Below are 17,513 nucleotides of genomic sequence, written 5' to 3'. Positions count from 1 at the left end.
TATGGATTGCAACTTCTTGTTTATTGATTATATTTGTTAACACTTGCGGATGTTGCTTAAAGAGCCACAAGGCTGTTTACTTGGAATATGCTCATTGGTATAGCCCAAAAGGCAGAGTATCTCTTCCTTTTTGCCTTGCCTTACATTGAGGGGGGGAGAGATGGGCTAAGTGAGTAGAGGAGGGGGCTATGAGAGAAGTGTCAACGGCATAATTATTTGAAAATCGTTAGGAAATAAAGGCTTTAGCTAATTCATACAAATCAGTCTGATAAAGTGACGTGTTCTTAAAGTATGTGAGAAGTACATGCTTTTTTATTCATGCTATTAATAAAACACATGATTCTCACATGTGAAGAGATACATGTCAATTTATTAAACTTGTTTGTAGATAATTTATGTTCATTGAGTTGGAGGGTCAAAGAGGCATTGTTCGTACGGGAAGGAAGAGGTCGTAGGGATGGGAGAGGTTGTGCCCTCGAGTTGCAAAAGTTTTTAGAATCTCTCTAATTGTCCTATGATGCTATGAACAGAGCAAAATCTTCGTGAGACGTCAATGTTAGGGGAGTGTTTGAGAAGAGCTCAAAGAGTCCCAAATATTCCATTGGTGAAGACTCTGGGCAGATTGTGTGAGTGGCTCTAAGAGTGATAACGGCGGTCTACTTTGATTTTTGAAACCTGAGGAACATGTTGGAGCTGGAAATGGGACCATTCAATTGATAGGATAGGATTGATGTGGGCTTGTGGGCTTTTCGTTTTGAGAGCAGAGGAAGCCCAGAGTGGGTCGCTCTTGTTGAGCCGAAATCTAACCCAGCAGAGTGGGCCCATTCTACCCAAAAGTCTCATGTAGGTGCTCGTGACTTTGATATGCTTTTGGGCCAATTGTTTTGAAATTTAACCCCCTCTCTCATGGTTATGCATGATTCTTGCTGATGTGCCATAATCAGTACAAATTAAAGCAATTGGCATAAGAAAAAAAAAAAAAAGAAGGTTTATCAATCATCAGCTAGAACTTTAGATCGTTGTTGGTGACTAATTATCGGCAACAACACGAAATCGTCGCTGATAATTAGTTATCGATGACATTTCGTTTTGGGTTTTGAAAATATTTGAGACGATCTTAAACATTTTGTTGGCCTTGATAAAGTTTTATTAGCAATGACTTAAAGTCATCCCTGATGATAAGTCATCAACAATGACATCTCGTTTCGAGTTCTAAAGCTACGATAATTACATTGGTTGTTGCTTGTAGGTCACTATTAACAACATCTCGTTTGTCATTGTCTATAAGTTGGAGTACAGTTTGTACTTTGTTTTTTATCTCTCTAATAAAAAAAAATCTCATTCATATTTAAAAAAAAAAAAAAAAAAATTACAAAACGAAAGTAGATGTTTCTCTATTTATGACCTTATCATATTAGCCACAAATCCATCATATTCCTGTAGAAATATACTAGAATATTATATTATAATAATTGATACACTTGACAAAAGTTCTTAAACTTATCATATTGCAAGCCTTAGAGCAAAACTAACAAGATAAATTGCTCTAAGAACACAAATATATATTTCAAAATCCAAATCCACGTTTTGGAAACGCAATATTACTATTACACTATAGCGCAGTTGTGGGTACGTATTACTTGAAAACGTACTTTACCACACCAGGAAAATGGACATTAATCATGTAGTCTTCCCAATCCACGCACTTTGGATCGAAGTAAAACAAATCTGCATCTGCAGCACTCTCTCTTACTGCCATTTGCAGCTTTTCCGAGTTTATGTCATCAAACCTATATGAAGAAAAAAAAAAAAAAATTATATTAATTAATATATGTTTTGGTGATGATCATCTGGTTAATTAATTATTTCCAAATTAAAATAAAATAAACCAGTCTTACATGCCCTGGAAGAACAAATAAGGCTCATAAAGGTCCACCAATCGCATCGCGAAGTTAATCTTTCGACTGAGATCAAGATACCTTCCCTGGAAATACTGACAAAATGCTGCATTCACCAATCCTAGTCCCTATAAGAAAAAAAAAAAAACATAAATAATCTCACTGATATGATTAATATATATATATATATAGCATAAAAAGGGTTTAGATAGAACAAACCTTTAATGGAAACAAATAACGAATTGCCATGTATCTGCGGAAGCTATCCATGTTGCTTAACACTAACATCTTGCCAACCACGACAGGTTTTCCATCCTTATTTATCCAGGGCTTTTGAGTAAAGTAACGGAAACCGAAATCTTGAAGATTGATGTTTCTCATAGGATTTCTTATTGAAGACCCCAGTTGGTAAATTATATCACAAGGCTGATTTGCATGAGCCACAATGGCTACGATTATAGCATTTACCACCATGTCAGCCGGTATCTGCAAGTATTATTTCATATTTATTCATATATTTTGTATCGAGAAAATTAATATGATTCATGAATATAATTTCTTTTTTTTCTTTTTCTTTTTTAAACGGGACTTCACCCCGACTAGATCCACAGGACATTGTGCAAAGTGTCTCATTCACACGGGTCGGGTAAAGCTGGAGCTCCCATATCATGCATGCTTAATTAATATATAATGAGTGATGAATGGCTTAAATCAAATCTCACCAAATCAATGACTCCCTGAAGATCCCCAAGGAAGCATTTTAGTTTTCCTTTACCATACCCAACAATTAGACTGTCAATAGTCCTGGAACACAAATAAGCAAGCAATTAATCATACAATTTTCTTATTTAGTTTCTCGATAACCAAACAAGAAAATACAGTTACACTAATGAAAAGAAAAACAAGATAAACTCATTGCATGCACATGTTTATAATAAGGAAGATTTTTGTGTTCTTAATTACCTGACACCTTCAATCCAGCTGGGGAAGGGTTCTCTGTAAGTACTGGTTACAATGGTGGGCCGTACGATTACCACTGATAGATTTTCTTTCAGGTGCCCAATCAGCATTTCTCCCAATGCTTTTGTAAATACGTATGTGTTTGGCCATCCATAAACCTTTGCCCTGATCATTAATATTTGAAGAAATTAAAACTCTCGTTTTATTAGAAACTGAACAGAGAAATTGAATGTCTAATGGATATTACACGTACAACAAAATCACAAGAACAACAATTACATTGTTTATTAGAAAATTAGAAAAAGAAATCGAAGGACCTTTGTATGCCTCTTTTCTCTCTCTCTTATTATATATCTCACCATATATTTCGACACTGGGTATACGTAATTAGTTAATTAATGTTCTAATCAGAGTCCTGGAGATAATCTGTCGGCCAAAACTAAAGGAGAAAAGAAATAAAATGGTCTTTTGTGCTTTTATTGATACAATGGAATGAACGAGGAACATATAGTTCTAGTACTTTCTGTCGTTTGAAATAGGCTTTTTTTTGTTGCTTTTGTTAAATTGAGTTGGAAGAGTAGATAAAACTTACCAAGCATGATTATTGAAATCCCAAGATAGCTCTAATATATGATTAAGAAATAAATGTAAAATCCGTCTTCTTGTTTGGAATTTTAGGGGAAACTTCAAAAAATCTCCGGAAAGTTTTGAAAATATTAAAGAAAAATTCAAACAAAATAGAATAGGATAATTAAAAGAAATTGAAAGTTCGATACTTTTAGTTGAGAAATTTTTAACTTCAGTGATACTTTCAAAAACACGTAAAAGTTTAAAGGAATTTTGTAAATTTCCCCGAAATTTTAACTAATAATTTATTGAGTTTTAAAAAGTGATTTCGTTGATATCATAACAAATTGACATCAAAGTTGATGATGGTACTACAAAAATAAACTTTTCTTACCACAAAATTTTTATTTTTTGTCAAAACTCCAAACCCATTTGCATCCATCCCTTTAATTAATAAACTATCAATTTCTGCTCCTAAAATACAAACTCATTGATTAAGAAAATGACCTGAAAATCTCTCCTAAAAACTGAGAATCTTTTAGCCTCTCTGGTTTTTCCTATGTCACATGAGAATTGTATCAAGATGTCTTGGTGGATGGTAAATTGGAGATTCTCCAATTATTCATCTTGGCCATCCAACTTTCATCTAACAGCCCATATCAAGCCAAGTGTCCCACTCAATTTTAAATAATAAAATATTAATTAAGTTTTAAAAAGAAAATTAAAATTAAAATAAACTAATAAAAACTATGGGGTGCCCGGACCACCCCATTTTTGCCATAGGGGGTGGCCGGCAACCCTACCTGATTCGGCCACCCCAAAGGGCCATTTGGGGGTGGCCAAAGCCACCTTCGTGGCCCCAGGAGGTGGTCCAACCACCCCCTATGGCAAATATGGGGTGATCCAGTCACCCCATAATTTTTATTAGTTTATTTTTATTTTTATTTTTTTAAAAAAAATTAATTAATATTTTAGTATTTAAAATTGAGTAGGACACGTGGCGTGGTGTGAGCTGTTGGATAGCCAAAATAAATAATTGGAGAATCTCCAATGGGAGGGGATCCGGATCAGTCTTGGCTAGATATTGATTCTGAAGACTACAATTAATGCCCAGAAATTATACATGTTCGGATTGCAATGGCTCACATGGACGTCATATTCAATTAATACGTACCCTTTTTTGCTTCTAAGTTCTAAGCATTCAATGTATTATGTACATACATGATAGCAATTTAAGATGTTCAAGTGTATGAGCCAATGACCCGTCTAGCCATTAACAAATAAAGAGACATCTCAACGGTAACTTATGTAGGGCCAGGGGATGGATATCGGTTCGATATTGTTGGAATGTCTGTAGGAAATATCTCAACGGTAACCTATGTAGAGATGGGTATCGATTGGATGGATGTCAACAGCAACATTTTTGCCTATCAATTCTAGCAAGTATGTTAAATCAATTAATTAACTAACTTTATACTGACAATGAATAGTTTCGACTTTTTCAATTAATGAGTGGTATGTTAAATTAGTTAATTGTCGGTTACAAGTTTTTATGTTGAGATTTATCAACTTTCTTGTAACTATAAAATCAATAAAGCATATGCTTGAAAATAAAAGAAAAAATAAATCAACAAAACACAGACAAAAAAGACAACAACAAATTAGTTGAACAAAACAATTAGGAAACCTACCAGATAAAATTCAAATTTCACTTGAAAAATCAGTTAAGTCAGTTAATTGGCAGTTAACCAACGTAGAAACAATATTTTTATTCCACCGACTGCCGAAAGTCAATTGTTGGTTAGTAGGTGATAAATGATTAATCTGGACACCCCTAAATATATGTTGTCTCATGCTACCGTTATAAAGGATAAGGATACATTATATGCCCATAAGGGAGTTGCTCTACTACCTAGCTACCTCAACATATGAATCTTATATATAAACTTTCTCACAAGTTATTTAAATTGCTAACAATTTGAACAAATAATTATTAACAATTGGATTAGATAATTTTTGCTTTTTTTATTGTGTTATTCTTTGTTTTGAAAATATTATTTTAGGTATCGGAGGTGGAACGGCGCCTTCCACTTCTGATCTATTTTTACTCTTAGTTGGCTTTATAATTAAATTACTATTAGGGTTGAGAATATATATATATATATATATATATATATATATATATATATATATATATCCCATGCATAATTAATAAGTATGTATATATATATATCCCATGCATAATTAATAAGTATGGCATACCTTTCCATGCCCATGTCCTTCATGGCCATCGTAATTTCCTTTTCAGTAGCTCCAATGGCTCTAAAGACGTTCAGTTTTTCCTCCACAAGCTTTATCTCTGCTTCCACGTCTAATCCGAGGGTCCCATTGAGTGTTTCACCCATGCGAAATGGCTTCTCTAATATAAGCCCTCCTTTTTCCCCACATACATAGGCTGAAAAGACACTTGTAATTAATTAATAACAGGCATTAAACCTAGTCTATATGGGTAAATGAAGACAGCACGCGGCGTGCCAAAAAAATTTTAAAAAAAAAAAAAAAATTTGTACGGGTGTGCCTCCCACGCCGCGTACCCTGTATCAGTGCTCACTCTATATATATACCCAATATTTATTCCAAGAAAGCGAACCGTTCGAGGAAATCAATACTACTTTCGCATAATTAGATATGGAAAGAGCATTAAAGGACACCCATTAAAGGACACCCACTCCAACACAACACCCCCCCCCGGGTCAGGGTACCACATATAAAAACAAAATAAGAAAAAAACAAATAATAATAATAATAATTAGAAAGGATTTAACTAATTACCTGTCGATACATGGAGAATCACTTGGATTCTAACACATTTTTTAGCAAAGCTTATAAGATGCTTAGCTCCTAATGTATTGACGCCCAATGCAACATCATATCTGCATGTGACATTAACAAAATAATATATTATTTTCTTTTTCCTTTTTTCTTTTTTTTTTTTTCAAGTCACTAAACTAGCTACTGAATATTAAACATTTTATATGTAATTATAGCAATAGCAAAGAAAGCAAGAGAAGCTAACAAAAGTGGTGAACAAGAAAAATTTAAACTAAATAAAGCCTTAATTAATATAAATGATTTACGATCAAACCTAAATTATTATTATTTAAAAAAAAAAAAAAAAAAAGAACTTAATTAATATAGAATATATATTTTACCACTACATAATTAATTACCTTTCATCAAAATTGGTAGTTGCAGCTAAGTTGACAATGACATCAATTTGATTCCAGAGCTCTTCCCTCAAACTTGAATCCTTCAAGCCCAAGTCTTCAAGAGAGATGTCCCCAGGCAGCACACTTACTTTTTCAGAGATAAAAGAAGAAAGATTCTTACCCCATTTTTCCTTCAGCACTCTAAACAAGTCCTTCTCTATGATCTACAAAATTATAATCATTGTTAAATTATTATTTGTCTTAAAAGTTTAAGCTAATAGAAAGATATTAATTTAATTATTTAATTATATTTTAATACTCCCCTAGACTCAAACTCATTTTTAATAGGTGAAGTCCAACAATTAAAATATTTAATTGAAATGGACTTAAAAGTTTTGGCTCTAATATCATATTAAATTATCACTTATCTCAAGATCTTAAGCTAATAAAAATATGCGAATTTAATCATTTAATTGTATTATGACACTTTCTCTCATGTTGTGGACTCAAAATCATCAAACATATATGTGTAAGCCATGATTTTAACTGCCAAAAAGTGAAAGGAAATGAAGCCATATAGTATACTATAGGATTCAAGGTCAATAATTATTACTAATTATTAGACTTGTAACATTGAAATACACTTTTTCTTTTTCTTTTTTAATTTGTTTTTCTGTCCACCACTAATTAACATATCTAACTCTTCCTATTTTTATATATATTTTCTTCAACCTAACCTATAAAAGTGAGTGTCACTTGAACATATGAGATACACATTTTTTTTAATAGAATGGACAAAATTAAAATAAATTTGATTAAAAATTCATATGCATCTCATAAATGATTAAAAAAAATAGACATATGTCACTTTTATAGATTAGGTTCAAGAAAATTCCTATGGCAATCCGAAGCTGGCGGTCGCTTTCGATTGTGGGATTAGAGATTTTGTCTTTATCGAATGGGGATTATGGTTTTGTCTATAAGTTTAACATAATGGGAGAAAAATCCAGTATTTTTAGTGTTTATTATGTTTAGTGTGATATTCTTTTATTAGAAGGCACAAAAATTTAATTTGTGCTAATTTCTTATAAAAGTTATTCTCGCATTTACCTCGCTACGAAAACGTTGTGCGGCTGACTTAGCATCCGGGGCTCTTAGGAGAAGGTAGAGCTTCTTCACATTTGGCTGTACCCTTAGCACTTTCTCCACAAAAACTGCATCCATATACAAGCTTAACGTTATAACCAAAATCATTTTACTACACACACACAAAGAAATATGTCATTTGCATATATGTGTGTATATATATATATATAGACATACTCTTTGCCAGAAAACCAGTGGCACCAGTGACCAAAATGGCCTTGTTTTCAAGGTGCTGCACTACACTTCCGAACTCCATGGAGGAGAAATATCTCAGAGAAGAAGAAGAAGAAGAAGGAGGTTAAGATGGAGGCAACACACACCCAAATCGTATACATATATAGAGTAGGAAAGTTTTTACACATGACCCACTTTGCCCTTTTGTTTTATCTTTGAAATTGAAAGAGGAGAAGGGTAAAAGGGGATGACCCACTTTGGTCAGTAACTATAGTTTGGGGGTGGTTACCTACACACGCCGACAGTTGCAGGTCACATAATTAGAATTTTGATAGGTGCAGGTCACGTTGACTCTACTCAATACACTCGTACATCCAACCTAGCCAGTGTAGCCACCCATCTGCCGATACTTTACTCTTCCGTGTAACACTATTCTAGCTCCCAACGCTCCTACTTCATTACCATTACTAATTAAAACGCTTTCTTTGCAGACGGTGCTGCAATGCATGCATACATAAGCATTTTGTTTTTCATGTTTTTTCCATTGTTTTCTTTTGTGGTATGCTGCCTGCAAATGCATGCATACATACATAAGCATTTTGTTTTCCATTGTTTCTTTATTTTGTGGTATGAATAGTTGTTGGAGTCCTGCTGCTGCTGATCGAGATTAGAAATCCTAATGTGAATATAACTTTAATACGGTTGTGGTGTAAGTGTAGTGTTTTGCACCGCTCAATAAAAAGTAAACATTTTAGCTTAAAACATCAAAAAAATAATATAACTGTTCAAATCAAATAATTTCTCTTTTCTTGACAAAATACTCATTAATAAAATCGCTGACAGAACCACCAAAGCCACCATCTTAGTTGGTTTTTGAGACTTCGGTGTCGGGGGGCTCTAAGGTGGATGAGTGGTGGGCGTTGAGTTAGAATGAATGAAAAAGTACATGGGATTGATTTGGATTAAAGATACAATGTTTTCATCTCTATTGTATTTTATGTTTTTACTTTATGTGTCAAATTTTCATTGAAGGCTGCAAAATAGAGTTTTACATACACCACATCTAGATAGAATGGGCTCTCAATTCTAATACTTTTTTTTTTTTTTTTTAATTGTGTATATTCTTAGAATGGAAAGTGCAGGGGAGGAGGGAAACCTTCTCCTCCTCCCCCTCTTCCTTTCTCTTCCCCTCTCTTCTTTCCTCATTTGCTTAAATTCCCCATCCAAACTCTTTACCGGCATGTCATGTTCTACGCACTACCATCCCACCAAATTTGATGGGGTCTCTAGATCTATTTTCTTCAGAATCAGATCTGGCTTTCTCATCAGTTCCGTCCATCCAAGCTACCGCTCACTGTACTCACCGGCCATCCATCTTCCAGCTGTCGGCCTTCATGCATCATTCTGCCAGCCACGCGTCAAAATGTCAGTGACGTCGTCACTAGGAGTGATGTATTTTTTAGATTCTGTATTTTCGTTATTGCTTCTGAATAAGACAAGTCTACTGTTGCTTTGGCAGAAAAGGTCCTGGATTTATTGTTTTCTTAGGTTTTGCTTAAAATAACGAAATGGTTTTTGGTAGGTATTTTGTTTTCTTCTGGTTCTTTTATGAAAACAAATTATTGACTGATGACGGAGGAGTTACCAAGTTTATGGAAGAATTGTCATTGACGAAAGAGATAGCAACTAGAGAAGTGATTTGTCGGTTTATGTTACAGGTCTATATACATTCATTATGACATTTCTAAAGTACTGTTTTGTAATAGTCCTATAAGCTATTGGATATGACATAGATAGTGTTAGTGTTGTAGAGTTTTCAACTTATTTCTTTGGTATTGTATGATGAAGCCTTTTGCTCCAAATTAATTTTATATCAATGAAGATAACTCATTTGTTCAAAAATAGAATAGTAAGTTATATTCTTTTTTTTTCTTTTTCTTTTGAGAAAAGTTCACATAACCCCCTCAAACTACCACTCAATTGACACTGTCCCCATCAAACTTTCAATTGTGACAATGTCCCCCCCAAACTACCAAAAATTGTCAATGTTCCCCTAATGACGAAATTATCCTTAAAAAAAAAAAAAAAAAAAAAAAAAAACCTCTAGAAAAAACCTAAAACTAACCAAAAAAAAAAAAATCCAAACGATGGCCAATTTTTTTTTTTTTTATAAGAAAAAAAATTAAAAAATTTCGATTTTTTTTTATATATAAAAATTGAAAATTTTCGTTTTTTTTTTTTTTAATTTTTGTTTTTATAATTTTATTTAAATAAAAACTTACGTTTAAAAAAAATAAATTTTTCGTTTAATAAAATGAAATTTTTTGTTTTTTAAAACTAAATAAAAAAAATAGTTTTTTTTTAAATAAAAATTTCCATTTTAAAAAAAAAATTAAAAAATTTTTGTTAAATTTTTTTTTTTTAAAATATTATCTTTAAATTAAAATTTTTCGTTTTTTAAAAAAAATCAATTTTTTTTTTTAATTTATAGGGGTATTTTTGTCTTATTGACAAATCTATAGGGGCATTTTTGTCTTATTGCTAATCTTGGGGGGGACATTGACAATGCTTTGGTAGTTTGGAGGGAAAATTGTCACTGAAAGTTTGGGGAAATATTGTCAATTGAGTGATAGTTTTGAGGGCGTATATGGACTTTACCCTTTTCTTTTAATTCTAAATTATAGTTTTGTTTTATTAGGAGATAATTATTTTTGTCTATAAATTAAAAAATCCCCTGGCTGCTGTTGATTTTGTAGCTGTGTTTCACATGTTTCCGATGGAGATCGAAAGAGAAGCCGCCATTGAACCCACCAAAGCCACCACAGTAGTTGCCGAGAGCAAAATACTGAACCAAATAATGCGTAGATGAAAATGATGATGAGAATCTCCAATGTCAATGTCAATGTCAATTTGTTTTGATTATTTTTTTTTTTAAACATTATTAATTACCTTGCATGTTTATCATATCAGCCCTTTATTACTTTTGATTAATTTTGATTTACAATCGCGCCACGTTCTAGAGAGAGAGGGGCTCTGGCTTCTCTCTAGAAACTTTTTTTCTTCTCTTCCTTCAATAAACAAAAACAAAAATCTTTGAGGAGAAAAGATCTAGATCTAGATCTTTCCTCCTCCCTCTTCTTTGGCAGTAGTGCTTCGGCGTATTCTCTATGGTCTCTTCCGGTTTCTGTTTTTGGTGGGTGTATTTTTATATCTAAGTTGTAGATTTAGATCTTGATCCAGATCTAGTTTTCTCAACCTTAAATCTTATCGTCTTCATGAGCCAAAGTGCGTCTTCCTCGGGATCTCTACGATACCGTGCTCCTCCGCTGCTGCTTAAGGAGTTTTTTTTTTTTTTTTTCATGTTCTCCTGGCCTTCGGGTTGAGGAGGGATTTATTCTCCCCGCCTTCGGGTTTGAGGAGGGAGTACATCGGTGTGTGGGCTTATCTCTCACGGGCGGATTTTTTGTTTTTGTTTTTTTTTTGTTTTAGTTTGTTTTTGTATTTGTATTTGGGCTACCCATGTTGTAGATGTAGTCTGCACGGAGCAAATCTGTCCCTTAATTGTAATTGTACATGGGTTAACGAAAAATTGAAATCATTTTTATGACTTTGTAACCACCATAGCTTTTGGCTATGATTTTTCAGAACTTTATACTCAATGTTGTAAGAGCTTTATGCTCTTGAAATTTCATCAACAGAAATTCCATATTTTCAAAAAAAAAGCCGGCGTTCTTAAAGGGTAGCTTAATTGGTTGGGGATCATGCCTCTTAAAGCGAAGGTCATTAATTCAACTCTCCCTCCCTCATTTCTCTCCCCTTGTGAGGACATGTAAAAAAATTAAAAAAAGAGTAACCAAGCCAGTCACAAAACCCAGCAACCCTCGCATGTTAAAATCATTACAGGCAATTAATATATATATATATATATATATATATATATATATATGTGGATGAATAATTTAAGGACAAAGTTTTCCTCCAAACTAGGTTGGAGGAAATTCCTCCAACCTAGTCTCTAAAATTGACATGTGTCTTCAAACATGTGCATCTCACATGTTTTTTTTAATACCCTAATTTCCACAAACCATAGTTAACTCTACCGTTAGTTTCTCTCTCTCATGTTCTCTCTCTCCAAAAAGAGGGCAGGTTCTAAATTTCAGCAAACAATTGATAATAATAACTCTACTATGCATTTTAGCAAGCAATTGATGTGCAAAAAAAATTCTTAAACTTCAATTGCCATTCATGCATTTCAACAAACACGTTCATACAACACTTTTTTGTTAAAAAAAAAGAAAAAGAAAAAAAAGAACTCTCAAATCCTCTTCAGGTAAATTTCTCTCAATACAAACAACAACGGTATAAAATCATCCCCACACTTCCCCTGCAACCATGATTCTTCTTGCTTATCATAGTGGCGAATCTCCATCTAGATCTAGTCACAAAATCTCAAAAATTGATCACAGAAACCAAATTTGAGAGATGGGTTGACGTCGATTGCTCCTTCAGATTGGTCAAATCTGAAAAGTCAGCAAATGAAGACGTTGAGGCTTCGAGGACGCGAGGGCAATGAAGACATTGATGCTTCGACGACGCGAGGGTTGATGAAGGAGTGTCGTGCTCTTCTGTTGCTTTGAAACTCTCCATGAAGAGATTTTTTGGGTTGGAAAGACAGCTTGGTCTCGTGCAGGAGGGGAAGGAGAGAAGAACATGAGAGAGAGAGAGAGAGAGAGAGAGAGAGAGAGAGAGAGAGAACGTGAGAGACAGAAACTAACAGTGGATAGTTTGTGGAAATTAGGGTATTAAAAAAAATATGTGAGAAGCACATGTTTGAAGACACATGTCAATTTTAGAGACTAGGTTGGAGGAATTTCCTCCAACCTAGTTTGGAGGAAAACTTTGTCCTTAATTAAAATATAATTGGAATATCCTTAATTGTCATCATAAGCAACTCTCTGTTATATCACCTAAAAATTCGTGGTGAAAAAAAGGTTGTGGTTAACGGTTATTGGCTAGGTGGTTACTAAATTCACTAACCGCATCCGCTAGGCGGTTAGCGGATACGGTTAACCAGCGGTTAGCGGTTAGTAAACATATAACCACCCACTATAACTGTTTTTTTTTTTCAAAGTTGGGTTTTTGGGCCAATTTTCAGTTTTGAGCTTTTTTTTATATATACCAAATTGGGCCAAATTGCTCTAAAAGGAGCCCATATTGAAAAATCTAAAATATTTGACCCTAAATTTACATTAATTTACATCTACTTATACTTAAAAATTAAAAAATTAAAAAAAAATTAAAAAAAAAGTCCTTAAATGTAATCATAACTTGTTAAAAATACAAGTTGTACTAATAGAAGGAAAAAAAAAAAGATAATATATATATATAATGATAATACATTAATACTTCAATTATGGTTATAAGTAATACATTGTTTAATTCAATGTCAATTACTTAATTTGATATTATACGAATCACATTATTATTGTACAAGAATAATGATTAACTTGATTAAGTATTGATCTTATGCGTTTATATTATTCAATATGCATATAAGTATAATTATAATTTATAACATATATCGACTTATAAGTTTATAACATACATTGGAACTAAGTCTCTAGGTACTTAATTATTCTATTAGTATAAACTTGTATACTTATGATTTATGTCATATTATATACGTATAATTAGATATTATATAATCATATGATTTAATGATCAATTGATTATGTGATATAATCATCTAAATTATAGTGATAATATATTAATATTTAAATTGTGATTTAATTCTCTAAAAAAAAATTGTGATTTAATAGTCAATTGATCATATTATTATTATTATATAATAAAGGTCGTTAAAGTTTAGCGGTTTTTTTCTAACCACTTTTGAGGCAGTTAGCAAGTAAGGCGGTTAGCAGGCAGTTAATAACGCCGGCCTTTTCACCCCTACTAAAAATTGCAAAGAGTGTAGGTAGTTTTGTAAATTCCGTTAAATCCTTACCAAAGCCTAATCTTTGTAATTTTTTATTTTATTTTCTTCATAAAAAAAAATGAGTATTTTGAGAATTTCGAAAATAGTTAACGGAAAATTCTAATGATGGACATTGTAAAAAATTGAAAGTTTAATACCCTAGATCGAGAGTTTTTGAACTTTGGAAAGTAATTTCAAAACACTTAAAAGTTTAGGGGGGGTTTTGTGAAGTTTTTCCTTATTTTTGTATTAAAAAAAAAAAGAAGCCATAATAGAAATGTTTTTGAAACATCTTTGCAAATTTATATATATAAGAAAAATTGGTATTTTGAGAATTTTGACAGGATTTAACGAAAAATCCTAACGGAATTGGGTAAGTGAAAGAAATTAAAAAGGTTGATACTCTTAAATGAGAGTTTTCAAACTTTGAGAGTAGCGTCAAAACAAGTGAAAATTTATGAGAGTTTTGTGAAGTTTTCCCAATAAATTAAGTTGATGTAAATAGCTTTTTTTTTGTTAATTTTTTATTTTATTCAATGTGGGGAAAGGGAAGACATGTCAATAGGCTCATATGCACACATTGTATCCTAAAGGTAATTTTGAATGAATTTGAGATTCAATGTATATTGATCGATGTCTAATTAATTAACTAAGGGTGCGTTTGGGAGTGCGTTTTTAAAAAAATAATCTGCGATTTTAAATCAAATTGCAACTTTAGAGTGTTTGGGATTGCGATTTTAAAAAAGCAAATTTTAAAATCGCAAAAAAATCTGCGATTTTCATAAGCTAATTAGAGGGTGCTTATTTGAAAAAAAGTGCGAATTTAAAACAAAATCTCGATTTCTATTAAAAAGATATTTGGCGCAATAGTTACATTTTTTAGAACAAGAATGAAAAAAATACCAAGAATACACACCTAAAATATATTTAAACCCTTCTTTTCTCTTTTTTTTTTTTTTTTTTTCTTCATCATCTCTGTCTTGTTCATCCTTATTGATAATTTGGTCATGAAACCGCAATTATATGCTAATGTTATCCAAATACTCAATTGATAAAAAAAAAAACTTTTTAGTATGTTTTACCAAACGCCTGTGCAATTTTAAAAACACAATTTTTAAAATCGCACTTATTGAAATCGCACTACCAAACGAGCCCTAACTTTGCTGCAGAAATATCACTAAAAGGTGCCGAATGTAAATCTGCGAGACATGATGAGCTGGAGGAACACTTGGTAGATATATCATTAATTAACAATTTAAGATTTCATGAGACCAATTTTTTGTGAAAACCTTTTGTTGTTGTCCTTCATCTTCTCAATTAATATTATTAATTAATTCTTGTGCCTATTCAACAAATTCTAACAATATGGGCCTAGCTAAAATGTCAATGTTTTTGGGTGCATATACCTTTCATATATACCACAGCTTTTAATGGCATTTATGTAAACATTATCGTAACAACATTGTTCGTTGTCTTTTATATATAGTCAATTAATTGTCTTTTCCTTCTAATTGGTCGAACGCTCATCGATCGACTCATGAAATCATGAAAATTAAGTTCTGGAAATGGACAAATTATATCTGTAAACTGACTGAAGTTATAGGTTTACCTAACCTCATTATAATGATGAAGATCATCACACGTTAGGCCGTTTGACAATGGACAGGTAACCTCATTATAATGATGAAGGATTTTAGGACCTCGGCCGTCACGTTTGGCATTAATGGACTGAGTACGTAGGTGGTTTTTTTTGTTTGGAAATGATTAATATGATATAAAGTTAAATTACGAGTTATCTTAAAGTTGATAAAAATATATAAATTTAATTATTTAGTTAGCACTTTACCACTAAGTAGTGCTAAAAGTCTTTTTTGTATCTCTCTAAAGATGATGTGGCTCTTAAAATCGTTTGAACGCAAGTTGCGCCCGAAGCCATCTAATCTACCTGGGTGTCACGCATTGTTGCCCCCAACCCCATCGTCTCTCCAAGAGATGAGGGCCATTGGCATTGTGATTGATCATTATTGGATTTTGATCAAATTGTGATTTTAAAAGTCACCTCATTTTTTTAGGAACTTCTAAAATTACTCTTTTAACACTCCCTCTCACGTGAGGCCTAACACATGAAATATGTAATTTAAATTATGGGTGAATTGACAGAGTCAAGATTCGAACTCTGTATTTTTTGTTATGATTCCATGTTAAATTATCACTTTTCCTAAAGATTTAAGAATAATTCTAGTTATTCCAAAAGCTTAAGCCGATAGGAAAATGTAAATTTAATTATTTAATCAACACTTTAACAGTAGATAGAAGTTTATAATTTTTTGTATGGAAAAGTACAAAGATTTAGTTCTATAGTGAATTTTTTTTTATTAATTTAAATAATAATAAAAAGTAATTTATATAATATAAAAGATAAAAATATTGGCATGATTAATCAGGACAATAATCAACCATTTGTCTTATATTGATCATTAGGCAAACACATAGAAAATAAGAAAACGTCAAATCATTTGCTCAAATTATAGATATCTACAAAATATATTGTTGGCAAGTGACACTCACATATAGTTGTTCATGAGTGAGACTGTATTAAGTGTGATATTATCTTTATTTTTGTTCTTTTCTTTCTTTTGATATTTTGTCCTGCATCACTAACTGTACAACTGTACAAGACAAGTGCTTGCCGATCAAAGCAAATACATTCAAAATCACTTAAGAGTTAAGACCTAGTGCCTGGTAAAGAGCAAAAAAAAAAAACAGCTTGAAAAACCAATAACGTAAGATGGGAATATTGTCGTACAAAGTAGGTAAAGCTGATGCAACAACATTTTTTTATTTTTTATTTTCAACAAATGCATGTGCAACCACCAGCTTAATTGCTTACCTGTATGTTCTTTCTATGCTATTAAAAGACGTAATGATGACGAGAGGAGCGTATTGGTTTTGAGCTTCATAGTCGACGTTGATGGTTGAATATTTGTAGTACCGAAGACGGCTAGTAGTTCGTTTTTTTGTTTTTTTTGTTTTTTTTTTTTAATTTAATTTATTGGAAGAAAGATTACAAGGGATGGAAAATTCTTACCATTCCCAATTTAAAAAGAAGAGAGAGTGAGAGATCGTAAGAAAAAATTTTACACGTGGGCAACAAGTGTATTGGTAGGAGGATATATAATAACTTTTATATATAGAGACTTAGCACGAATTAAATCTTTTGTGCCCTCTATTAGGAGAATGATACATCAACAGAAAACAATAAAAATAAGTGTTGTGAAAACATCAAATCTTTATCTTTTGATGCCTTTTTTTTTTCTTTGCTTTTTGAATTTTGCGGATAAGTGATAGACTTGGTGTTTTCATAACACTCATCATCTCAATGCTGATTTGGTTTGTTCCATGCTAATTTGTCATCATCTCAATGGAAAGAACAAAATATTTGATTTGTGCCAAATCCCTTTAAAAGTTATTCTTCAACAAAAGTACCATGAAAATTTCACAATAATTACTAGCCGAAGTGCTACGGTTTTGAGTTAATAATAATCCACCTATTATTGGGCTCAAAGAGGTAATTTGTAGTGGCTT

General features: G+C 32.3%; 1 protein-coding gene across 1 annotated transcript; it reads right to left on the bottom strand.

Annotated features, from left to right (window-relative positions):
* Positions 1-1,374: 1,374 nt before the first annotated feature.
* Positions 1,375-8,083, bottom strand: LOC132163989 (fatty acyl-CoA reductase 3-like). The gene is made up of 10 exons (XM_059574384.2): positions 7,958-8,083; positions 7,745-7,848; positions 6,656-6,858; positions 6,258-6,358; positions 5,688-5,880; positions 2,862-3,023; positions 2,621-2,702; positions 2,118-2,384; positions 1,899-2,026; positions 1,375-1,790 (listed from the first exon to the last, which is right to left on the bottom strand). Exons 1-10 carry the CDS (start codon positions 8,034-8,036, stop codon positions 1,637-1,639), a joined length of 1,473 nt encoding a protein of 490 aa, XP_059430367.2. The 5' UTR covers positions 8,037-8,083; the 3' UTR covers positions 1,375-1,636.
* Positions 8,084-17,513: the final 9,430 nt, after the last annotated feature.

This window comes from Corylus avellana, chromosome 8 (genome assembly GCF_965113065.1).
Source record: "Corylus avellana chromosome 8, dhCorAvel1.hap1.2, whole genome shotgun sequence".
NCBI lineage: Eukaryota > Viridiplantae > Streptophyta > Magnoliopsida > Fagales > Betulaceae > Corylus > Corylus avellana.
This window is presented reverse-complemented; position numbering and strand designations above follow the sequence as displayed.

Bases quoted from the DNA above. Each gene is read 5' to 3' on its own strand.
- LOC132163989 (XM_059574384.2), bottom strand. From the start codon at position 8,036: ATGGAGTTCGGAAGTGTAGTGCAGCACCTTGAAAACAAGGCCATTTTG. The intron at 3,024-5,687 runs GTATGCCATACT...ATTAATGATCAG, and splicing joins AAGGACATGGGCATGGAAAG to GGCAAAGGTTTATGGATGGC. The intron at 2,385-2,620 runs GTGAGATTTGAT...TAATACTTGCAG, and splicing joins TTCAGGGAGTCATTGATTTG to ATACCGGCTGACATGGTGGT.